The 12,245-nt window shown below is 44.8% G+C and overlaps 1 protein-coding gene across 5 annotated transcripts in view; it reads right to left on the bottom strand.

Moving 5' to 3' along the window:
• ADAL (adenosine deaminase like) overlaps nucleotides 1-9,058 on the bottom strand; it is a 28,485-nt gene extending 19,427 nt beyond the window's left edge. For 3 of the 5 annotated variants that reach the window (XM_038741427.1, XM_038741431.1, XM_038741430.1), the window contains exons 1-3: nucleotides 8,790-8,911; nucleotides 1,503-1,627; nucleotides 669-796 (exon numbers count right to left, since the gene is read on the bottom strand). In XM_038741427.1, the coding sequence (XP_038597355.1) occupies nucleotides 669-796; nucleotides 1,503-1,562 (188 nt within the window). In that variant the 5' untranslated portion in view covers nucleotides 1,563-1,627; nucleotides 8,790-8,911. The other 2 variants (XM_038741428.1, XM_038741429.1) reach the window with 2 other exon arrangements.
• Nucleotides 9,059-12,245: the final 3,187 nt, after the last annotated feature.

Below are 12,245 nucleotides of genomic sequence, written 5' to 3' on the forward strand. Positions count from 1 at the left end.
TAAAATCATAACAGACATGGTCCTTGTCCACGGTCTAAAGGGTGGGAGAACAGATATTTAATCCCCACTTTACAGAGGAGGAAACTGAGAAGTTAAGCGACTTGCCCCAGATCCCACAGGAGACAAGGGGCAGAATTTGGATTAGAACCCCGGTCCTCTGATTCCCAGGCTCATGCTCTTTCAAACACCACTCTAAATGTTTATGCTAAAAAACTGAAATGTTTCTACTGGCCTAAATCAATCCACCAATTCTCTCTTAAAAGTGCCAGGATTTGTTTTTACTGCTCCAACCCCTAAGGCACCTGACTTCTTCTGAAAACCAAAAATCTGGCAAAGGTCTCATGGGGACCTCAGTTGGGTTTGCTCTCCTTGACTCTCGCGTATGCCCGCTCCCCGTCATTTCCATCTGTCGGGGGTCTCCCCCGACTGCGGGCTTTTTCAAGCCCTGGAAGTTCCTCCTGGTTTTCCCAACCTCTTGGGGCTCCGCTGCTCCGTTTGGCCCTCAGGCCTCCCAGCCCCTCCGTGCCATCAAATTCCAAGAAGACGTACTCAGCATAGGTGTTCCCTCTGTCCAACTCACTCCCGCCCGGCTGCACCCGTGAGCGTGGGTCCGGACCAGATCTCCCGACTTAGGGGACACATCCAGAAAACGAAACTCATCAACTCACTCCTCCAGAGTCCTCTTATTTTCCTTGTCGACCATCATCCCCTCCTGGATTTGAAGATGCGGCTTCCGGGCTATTAGTTTCTTCATGGTAGCCAGACTGATGGAACCATTCAAGTGGGCGTGGAGCTCCTAAGTCAAGAGAAAAAGAGTTAGGGCTTCTTTTTTCCACCCGAAGACGTTTGCTTTGGAAAAGTTTTAGTTTTCATATTTAAAAATCCAGTCATCCTGCCTGTTGCACTGACACTCCCCGGGAGCTAATTCGGTGACCTGGGCAGGGAATTTCCCAGGGTTCATTAGCTAACGGCCATTGTGCGGGAAACTCACAGGGTTCAAACACTGGTTTAAAGAGTTGATGGAGGGGAATAATCACGACAAGAGTAATGGTAATCCTGATTTCTTCCATTCCTCACTATTCATATCAGGTCAACGAGGCGTTTTTCTCTTTCCACTCTTTCTGCACCCCTTTCTGCTCCAGGGGAGGAAGGGCGAGAACACACTAGCGAGACTTCAGGTCTTGCCTAGCTCCCAGGCCTTTTGGCATCTATAGTGGAGCAGGCAAGGCCCTGGAGTCTGGCAGCGTTCCTCCATTTCCGTCCCCTCGTTTAGCAGCCGGGCCGTCTGAATCCAGCAGCGGGGAGGGCAAAGCAGAACACCGAGGCACCTCCAATAAAACGGCAAGATGAAATGCGGTCCGATGGGGGGAAGTTAGTGATGGAGAGCTGCTTAGCACGACTCACGGAGCTGGGCCGTGCCGGCCCGATGTCATTAGCAGTCGGAGACTTCATTTCCTGTCTTGAGGTTCACTCTAACCAGGGTTCCATGATTTAGTCCTCACCACTTTGGGCATCTTTGAGTAAAAGGGGTTCTCCTGGGGCTGCTGCTCCTCGTCTGCCATCGTCGGTTCAGTGGAGAAAAGTTTTTCCGACGAGACAGACCCGAAGACCGCTCCCCGGTGCACTTCTGTCTGGGTTAAGAAAAGAAGAGCTTACCAACATTCCCGATACAACGTGCTCTCTTTCGCTCGCTGCCCTGATTCCTTTCTTTGGCAACACTCCCCCGGCCGTGCCCTCCACCTCCACTTCCAGGAACCAGGTGAAAGAACTTCACTCGCCAGCTGGCCCAGGCCTGGCTACAGCACGGGAGAAGAGTGGGAGGCCAGAAAGCGGGTGGCCCGCTCTGTTTTTTAATGTCAGGCAATGTACTAAACACTGATTAGATACAAGCTAATCCAGTTGGACACAGTCCCACGGGGGGGTCATAGTCTTAATCCCCATTTTACATTCATTCCTACTTACTGAGCACTTACTGTGTGCAGAGAGTACAATATAACAATAAACAGACCCGATCCCTGCCCATAACAACCTTCTAGTCTAGAGGGGGAGACTGATATTAATATAAATAAGTTACAGAGATGTACATAAGTGATGTAGGGCTGGGGAGGGGGGCGATGAATACAGGGAGCAAGTCAGGACGACGCAGAAGGAAGAGGGAGAAGAGGAAAGGAGGCTTTAGTCAGGGAAGGCCTTCATTAAGGCTCTGAAGACGGGGAGGGTAATTATCTGCTGGATTTGAGGAGGGAGGGCGTCCGAGGCCAGACGGAGGACAAGGACGAGGGGCCGGCAACGAAATACATCAGATTGAGGTACGGTGAGAAGGGTAGCATTACAGGAGAAAAGTACGTGGGGCTAAGTTGCAATAGGAGAGTAGTGAGGTGAGATAGCGGGGGCAAGGCGGTCGAGTGCTTTAAAGCCAATCATGAGGAGTTTTTGTTCGGCACGGAGGTGGATGGGCAACCACTGGAATTTCTTGAAGACCTGGGAAACATATCCCGAGCGTCTTTGTAGAAAAACGATCTGGACGGCAGAGTGAAGTATGGACCGGCAGAGGGAGAGACAGGAGGCGGGGAGGTCAGCAAGGGGGCTGATATAATAATCAAGGTGGGATAGGCTAAGTGCTTGCATTCATGTTGCCAACTTGTACTTCCCGAGCACTTAGTACAGTGTTCTGCACACAGTAAGCGCTCAATAAATACGACTGAATGAATTCATGTGGTAGCAGTTTGCTGGAGAGGAAGGAGCGTATTTCAGCGATGCTGGGAAAGTAGAACTGACGGGATTTAGCGATGGCTTGAAGGATAATGCCGAGATCGGGAGCTTGAGAGGTGGGGAGGACGGCGGTGGTATCTACAGTGAAGGGAACGTTTGGGGGAGGAGGATCTGGGAGGGAAGAAGAAATCCGTTTTAAACAGGTTACGTTGGAGGAGCCGGTGAGCCAACCAGACAGAGACGTCCCGGAGGCAGGAGAAAATACGAGATTTGAGAGTGGGCAGGGTTAGGGAGGTGGATTTTTTGAGCCATCCTCATGGAGATGGAACCCCTTCCTCTTCTCATCCCTTCCCCTCTTTTCCTTCCCTTGACCTTTTTCACTTCCCCATCTCCCTTCCCCTTAGTAGCGAGGAGTAGAAGCAGTCACGTCTTCTCCAAGAGTCCTTCCCCAATGAAGCCCTCTTTTCCCCAGCTCACTCTCCCTTCTGTGTCATCTACGCACCTGGATCTATGACCTTTGGACATTTGATAATCGCCCCATCCTCAAATCCCCCGGCATTTATCTACAGCTTTTAAATTCTGTGCTAAATTATTTATTCCTGTTAAAGTCAGTCTCCCCCTCTAGTCCGTAAGGTCATTATGGGCAGGGAACGTATCCGCGAATTCTTTTGGTACTGTCGTCTCCCAAACGCTCAGTACAGCACTCGGCTCATAATAAGCACTAGATAAATAAGATTGATTTTTTTTAAATAAGCACTCAATAAATAAGATTGATTTTTTTTTTACAGGGAAGGATATGGGTGCGGGCTTGGTGGCGTGATAAACGAGACGGAGTTACAGTGAGTAGGTCGGCATTAGAGGAATGACGTTCTAATCCCGATTCTGCCACTTGTCTGCTGTTAACCTTGGGCGAGTCACTTAACTTCTCTGTGCCTCGGTTTTGTCTGCTGTAAAATGGGGATTAAGGCGGTGAGCCCTGTGTGGGGCAGGGACTGTGTCCAACCTGATCATCTTAATAATTAATAATAATAATTGCGGTATTTGTTAAGTGTTTACTACGTGCCAAGCACTGTTCTAAGCGCTAGGGTCCATACAAGGTCATCAGGTTGTCCCACGTGGGGTTCACAGTCTTAATCCCCATTTTACAGATGAGGGAACCGAGGTACAGAGAAGCAGCGTGGCTCGGTGGAAAGAGCACGGACTTGGGGAGTCCGAGGTCGTGGGTTCTAATCCCGGCTCCGCCACTGACCAGCTGCGTGACTTTGGGCAAGTCACTTGACTTCTCTGTGCCTCAGTTACCTCATCTGTAAAATGGGGATTAAGGCTGTGAGCCCCACGACGGACAACCTTGTATCTACCTCAGCGCTTAGACCAGTGCTCGGCACGTAGTAAGCGCTTAACAAATGCCATCATTATTATTAATAAGTGACTTGCTCAAGGTCACACAGCTGACAGGGCTGTCCATCCCCTTGCCCCCTCCTACCTCACCTCCCTCCTCTCCTTCTCCGGCCCAGCCCACACCCTCCGCTCCTCAGCCGCCGCTAACCTCCTCACCGGGCCTCGGTCTCCCCCGTTCCGCCGTCGACCCCCGGCCCACGGCCTCCCCCTGGCCCGGAATGCCCTCCCTCCGCACATCCGCCAAACTATCTCTCTTCCTCCCTTCAAAGCCCTACCAAGAGCTCACCTCCTCCAGGAGGCCTTCCCACACCGAGCCCCCTTTTTCCTCTCCTCCTTCCCATCGCCCTCCCTCTGCCCTACAGCACTTGTATATATTTGCACATATTTATTACTCTATTTATTTTACTTGTCCATATTTACTACTCTATGCATTTTATTAATGATGTGCATATAGCTATAATTCTATTTATTCTGACAGTTCTGACACCTGTCTACATTTTTTTTTTTTTTGGTTGTCTGTCTCCCCCTTCTAGACCGTGAGCCCGTCGTCGGGTAGGGACCGTCTCTATATGTTGCCGACTTGGACTTCCCAAGTGCTTAGTCCAGTGCTCTGCACACAGTAAGCGCTCAATAAATACGACTGAATGAATGAATGAATTTTACTTGTCCAGATTTACTACTCTATGTATTTTATTAATGATGTGCATATAGCTATAATTCTATTTATTCTGACAGTTCTGACACCCGTCCACATGTTTTGTTTTGTTGTCTGTCTCCCCCTTCTCGACTGTGAGCCCGCTGTCGGGTAGGGACCGTCTCTATCTGTTGTCGATTTGTACTTCCCAAGCGCTTAGTCCAGTGCTCTGCACACAGTAAGTGCTCAATAAATATGATTGAATGAATGAATGAATTTTACTAATCTATGTATTTTATTAATGATGTGCGTATAGCTATAATTCTATTCATTCTGACAGTTCTGACACCCGTCTACAGTTTTTTTTTGGTTGTCTGTCTCCCTCTTCTAGACTGTGAGCCCGTCGTCGGGTAGGGACCGCCTCTATATGCTGCCAACTTGTACTTCCTAAGCGCTTAGTACAGTGCTCTGCACACAGTAAGTGCTCAATAAATACAATGAATGAATGAATGGATTTTACTTGTCCATATTTACTACTCTATGTATTTTATTACTGATGTGCATATGCTATAATTCTATTTATTCTGACAATTCTGACACCTGTCCACATGTTTTTTTTTTTGGTTGTCTGTCTCCCTCTTCTAGACTGTGAGCCCGCTGTCGGGTAGGGACCGTCTCTATATGTTGCCGACTTGTACTTCCCAAGCGCTTAGACAGTGATCTGCACACAGTAAGCGCTCAATAAATACGACTGAATGAATGAATTTTACATGCCCATATTTACTACTCTATGTATTTTATTAATGATGTGCATACAGCTATAATTCTATTTATTCTGACAGTTCTGACACCTGTCTACATTTTTTTTTGGTTGTCTGTCTCCCCCTTCTAGACTGTGAGCCCGTCGTCGGGTAGGGACCGTCTCTATATGCTGCCGACTTCCCAAGTGCTTAGTACAGTGCTCTGCACACAGTAAGCGCTCAATCAATACTACTGAATGAATGAAAGTACGACTGAATGCCTGAATGAAGTTTACGGGGCCCACGGAGGGAGAGGATAATAATAATAATAATAATGATGATGGCATTCGTTAAGCGCTTACTATGCGCAAAGCACCGTTCTAAGCGCGAGGATAATTCGGTCGAGTTGGTAAACACTCTCCCTGCCCAAAAGGAGCGTCTAGCAGGGGAACCAGACAATCAGTCCTATTTATTGAGCGCTTCAGTCCACTTTTCCCCTCTCTTTTAAGAAGTTTTAGCGGTTGCCCCTCCACCACCGCATCAAACAGAAAGTCCTTACCGCCGGCTTTAAAGCACTCGATCGCCTTGCCTCCTCCTACCTCACCTCCCTAACTCTCCTATAAATATTATTATTATGACTATTTACTGAGCGTTTACTCCATGCAGGGCACTGACTGTGAGTTCTAATCCCGGCTCCGCCACTTGTGTGCTGTGTGACCTTAGGCAAGTAACTTATCTCATCTGTAAATAATAATAATAATGATAATAATAATGGCATTTATTAAGCGCTTACAAGTGCTGGAAAATGGGGATGAAGACTGTGAGCCCTACGTGGGACAACCTGATCACCTTGTATCCCCCCCGGCGCTTAGAACAGTGCTTGGCCCATAGTAAGCGCTTAACAAATACCAAAATTATTATTATTATTACTATTATTATTAGAACGGTGTTTGGCATATAGTAAGCACTTAACAAATACGAAAATTATTATTATTATTATTATTATTATTATTATAACAGTGCTTGGCACATAGTAAGTGCTTAACAAATACCAAAATTATTATTATTAGAACAGTGCTTGGCATATAGTAAGTGCTTAATAAACACCAAAATTATTATTATTATTATTGTTAGAACAGTGCTGGGCACATAGTAAGCCCTGAACAAAGCCCATCATTATTATTAACTTCTCTGTGCCTCAGTTCCTCCATCTGGAAAATGGGGATGAAGACTGGGAGCCCCATGTGGGACAACCTGATCACCTTGTAACTATCGCAGTGCTTAGAACAGTGCTGGGCACATAGTAAGTGCTTAATAAAAACCAAAATTATTATTATTAACCTTATAACAGTGCTTGACATATAGTAAGTACTTAACAAATACCAAAATTATTGTTATTATAAGAATAGTACTTGGCACATAGTAAGCGCTTAACAAATACCAAAATTATTATTATTAGAACAGTGCTTGGCATATAGTAAGTGCTTAATAAATACCAAAATTATTATTATTATTATTATTAGAACAGTGCTTGGCACATAGCACTGAACAAAGCCCATCATTATTATTAACTTCTCTGTGCCTCAGTTCCTTTATCTGGAAAATGGGGATGAAGACTGGGAGCCCCATGTGGGCCAACCTGATCACCTTGTAACTCGCACAGCGCTTAGATCAGTGCTGGGCACATAGTAAGCGCTTAACAAATGCCAAAATTATTATTATTATCATTACTATTAACTTCTCTGTGCCTCAGTTCCTTCATCTGGAAAATGGGGATGAAGACTGGGAGCCCCATGTGGGCCAACCTGATCACCTTGTAAGTCGCGCAGCGTTCAGATCAGTGCTTGGCACATAGTAAGCGCTTAACAAATACCAAAATTATTATTATTATCATTACTATTAACTTCTCTGTGCCTCAGTTCCTTCATCTGGAAAATGGGGATGAAGACTGGGAGCCCCATGTAGGCCAACCTGATCGCCTTGTAACTATCGCAGCGCTTAGAACAGTGCTGGGCACATAGTAAGCGCTTAACAAATACCAAAATTATTAGTAGTGCTTGGCACACAGTAAGCGCCGAACAAAGCCCATCATTATTATTAACGTCTCTGTGCCTCAGTTCCTCCATCTGGAAAATGGGGATGAAGACTGAGAGGCTTCATCGCTTAGATCAATCAATCAATCGTATTTCTTGAGCGCTTACTGTGTGCAGAGCAGTGTACTAAGCGCTTGGGAAGGACAAGTTGGCAACATATAGAGACTTTTAGACTGTGAGCCCACTGTTGGGTAGGGCCTCTGCACACAGTAAGCGCTCAAGAAATACGATTATATGATATATATTATCACATGATAATATATTATATATAATGTAATAATATATTATATAATATATATTATATAAGCGGCTTCATCGCTTAGATCAATCAATCGTATTTCTTGAGCGCTTACTGTGTGCAGAGCACTGTACTGAGCGCTTGGGAAGGACAAGTTGGCAACATATAGAGACTTTTAGACTGTGAGCCCACTGTTGGGTAGGGCCTCTGCACACAGTAAGCGCTCAATAAATACGATTATACGATATATATTATTATAGGATAATATATATAATGTAATAATATATTATAAATAATATATTGCATGTTATATATTGTATATATGATAATATATAATGCAATATATTGAGAAGCAGCGTGGCTCAGTGGAAAGAGCCCGGGCTTTGGAGTCACAGGTCATGGGTTCAAATCCCGGCTCCGCCAAGTATCAGCTGTGTGACTTTGGGCAGGTCACTTCACTTCTGTGGGCCTCAGTTCCCTCCTCTGTAAAATGGGGATTGAGACTGCGAGCCCCACGAGGGACAACCTGATCACCTCGTAACCTCCCTGGCGCTCAGTCCAGCGCTCTGCACACAGTAAGCGCTCAATAAATACGATTGAATGAATACGTAATATATATTCATATATATATTATCACAATGTATATTCCATATATACAATATTATTCAATATATATTACATATATACCTGCATATATGTTTGTACATATTTATTACTCTATTTATTTTACTTGTACATATCTATTCTATTTTGTTAGTAGGTTTGGTTTTGTCTCCCCCTTTTAGACTGTGAGCCCGCTGTTGGGTAGGGACCGTCTCTCTCCGTTGCCAACTTGGACTTCCCAAGCGCTCAGTACAGTGCTCTGCACACGGTAAGCGCTCAATAAATGCGATTGATGATGATGACATTAGATGATATATAGCATTATATGATAGAGACGGTAGATCAGTGCTTGGCCCGCAGCAAGCGCCTACCAAACGCCCTCCCGATTATTAGTATTTACTGAGCGCTTTGCTGTGTGCGGAGCAGCGTCCTGAGCGCCCGGGGGAGTCCACTGTACCAAGCCGCAGGCCCAGTCCGCGGCCCCAAGGCCCTGTCCCGCTGGACGGCCGCCCCCGATGGGTTTCGTCGCTGTGCTCCCCCGCCGCTCCCGCCTGTCGTTCCCGAGCGCTCAGTCCAGCGCTGCGCACACAGTGGGCGCTCAGCCAGTAGGACGGAATGAGCTGAACGACCTCGGGACGGGGACGGGGACGGGGAGACGGGGACGGGCCCGGGCCCAGGCCCTCCCCTCCCACCTCGGGCCCGGCTGGGCCGGCACCCTCCCTCTCTTCCCGTCGGCCCCCGGGGCAGGCGCAAAGGCCTCTGCGAGACACCGCTCTGAGGCCTGACTTTCCTCATTCATTCATTCATTCATTCATTCATTCATTTATGTATTCATTTATTCGTTTATTTATTCATTCATTTATTCATTTTTCGTTTATTTATTCATTCATTTATTCATTTATTCGTTTATATTTATTCATTCATTTATTCGTTTATTCATTTACTTATTCATTCATTTATTCATTCATTCATTCATTCATTACTTATTTATTCATTTATTCATTTGCTTACTCATTCATTTATTCATTTACTTATTCATTCATTTATTCATTCATTCATTCATTCATTACTTATTTATTCATTTATTCATTTGCTTACTCATTCATTTATTCATTTACTTATTCATTCATTTATTCATTCATTCATTCATTCATTACTTATTTATTCATTTATTCATTTGCTTACTCATTCATTTATTCATTTACTTATTCATTCATTTATTCATTTATCCATTCATTCATTTATTCATTTATTCATTTACTTATTCATTCATTTATTCATTTATCCATTCATTCATTTATTCATTTACTTATTCATTCATTTATTCATTTATCCATTCATTCATTTATTCATTTACTTATTCATTCATTTATTCATTCATTTACTCATTCATTCATTTATTCATTTATTCATTCATTCATTCATTCATTCATTTATTCATCCATTCATTTATTCATTTATTCATTTATTTATTCATTCATTTATTCGTTTATTTATTCATTCATTTATTCATTTATTCGTTTATTTATTCATTCATTTATCATTTATTTATTCATTCATTTATTCATTCATTCACTTATTCCTCATTTATTTATTTATTCATTCATTCATTCATCCATTCATTTATTCATTTATTTATTCATTCATTTATTCATTTATTCGTTTATTTATTCATTCATTTATCATTTATTTATTCATTCATTTATTCATTCATTCACTTATTCCTCATTTATTTATTTATTTATTTATTCATTCATTCATCCATCCATTCATTTATTCATTTATTTATTCATTCATTTATTCATTTATTCGTTTATTTATTCATTCATTTATCATTTATTTATTCATTTATTTATTCATTCATTTATTCATTCATTCACTTATTCCTCGTTTATTTATTTATTTATTCATTCATTCATTCATTCATTCATCATTCATTCATTCATTTGTTCGTTCGCTCATTAGTTCATTCATTCACTCACTCCTATTGATGGAGCGCTTCCCGGGGGTTGGAGCACTGGACTAAGCGCTTCTTGGGGAAGAACTGGCCCTATCTGTTGCCCCTTTGCATTCCCCAGTGCTCCGCCCCCGGGAAGCGCTCAATAAATAGCACTCAATGAATGAATGAAAGAGGGAGGGGACGATGACGTTCCCTCTACAAATGGGAAGCGCTCAATAAATAGCACTGAAAGAATGAAAGAGGGAGGGGACGATGACGTGCCCTGCACACGGGAAGCGCTCAATAAGTAGCACTGGATGAATGAAAGAGGGAGGGGACGATGACGATCCCTCTACACATGGGAAGCGCTCAATAAGTAGCACGGAAAGAATGAAAGAGGGAGGGGACGATGACGCACCCGGGAAGCGCACCCGCACCCGGGAAGCGTTCAATAAATACCACTCAATGAATGAATGAAAGAGGGAGGGGACGATGACGTGTTCCGCACTCGGGAAGCGCTCAATAAATACCACTCAAGGAATGAAAGAGGGAGGGGACGATGACGTGTCCTACACACGGGAAAGTGCTCAATAAATAGCACTGGATGAATGAAAGAGGGAGGGGACGATAACGTTCCCGCTACACATGGGAAGCGCTCAAAAAGTAGCACTGGATGAATGAAAGAGGGAGGGGACGATGACGTGTCTCGCACCCGGGAAGCGCTCAATAAGTAGCACTGGAGGAATGAAAGAGGGAGGGGATCATGACGTGCCCTGCACACGGGAAGCGCTCAATAAATGCCATTGAATGAATGAATGAAAGGGGGGGACCATGACGTGCTCCGCACCCGCGAAGTGCTCAATAAATAGCACTGGGTGAATGAAAGGGAGAGGACGATGACGTGCTCCGCCTACGGGAAGCGCTCAATAAGTAGCACTGGATGAATGAAAGAGGGAGGGGACGATGACGTGCTCCGCACACGGGAAGCACTCAATAAATACCACTCAATGAATGAAAGAGGGAGGGGACGATGACGTCCTCCCCATACGGGAAGCGCTCAATAAGTGGCACCGGATGAATGAAAGAGGGAGGGGACAATGCCGTTCTCCGCACCCGGGAAGCGCTCAATAAATACCATGGAATGAATGTAAGCGGGAGGGGACGATGACTTGCTCCGCACCCGGGAAGTGCTCAATAAATAGCACTGGATGAAAAAGAGAGAGGGGACGATGACGTTCTCCCCATGTGGGAAGCGGTCAATAAGTAGCACTGGATGAATGAAAGAGGGAGGGGACAATGACGTGCTCCGCCTACGGGAAGCGCTCAATAAGTAGCAATGAATGAATGAAAGAGGGAGGGGACGATGACGAGCCCTGCACACGGGAAGCGCTCAATAAATACCATGGAATGAATGTAAGCGGGAGGGGACGATGCCGTGCTCCGCACACGGGAAGCGCTCAATAAGTAGCACTGGGTGAATGAAAGAGAGAGGGGATGATGACGTGCTCCGCACCCAGGAAGCGCTCAATAAATACCATGGAATGAATGAAAGAGGGAGGGGACGATGACGTACTTCAGCGCTTAGTACAATGCTTTGCACATCGTAAGCGCTTAATAAATGCCGTTATTATCATTATTACTCCGCACACGGGAAGCGCTCAATAAATACCATGGAATGAATGAAAGAGGGAAGGGACGGTGACGTGCTCCGCACACGGGAAGCGCTCAATAAAGAGCAGTGAATGAATGAAAGAGGGAGGGGACGATGACATGCTCCGCACCCAGGAAGTGCTCAATAAATAGCAGTGAATGAATGAATGAAAGAGGGAGAAGACGATGTGCCCTGCACATGGGAAGCGCTCAATAAATAGCACTGAATGAATGAAAG

The sequence above is a fragment of the Tachyglossus aculeatus genome (assembly GCF_015852505.1).
Source record: "Tachyglossus aculeatus isolate mTacAcu1 chromosome 12 unlocalized genomic scaffold, mTacAcu1.pri SUPER_6_unloc_1, whole genome shotgun sequence".
NCBI lineage: Eukaryota > Metazoa > Chordata > Mammalia > Monotremata > Tachyglossidae > Tachyglossus > Tachyglossus aculeatus.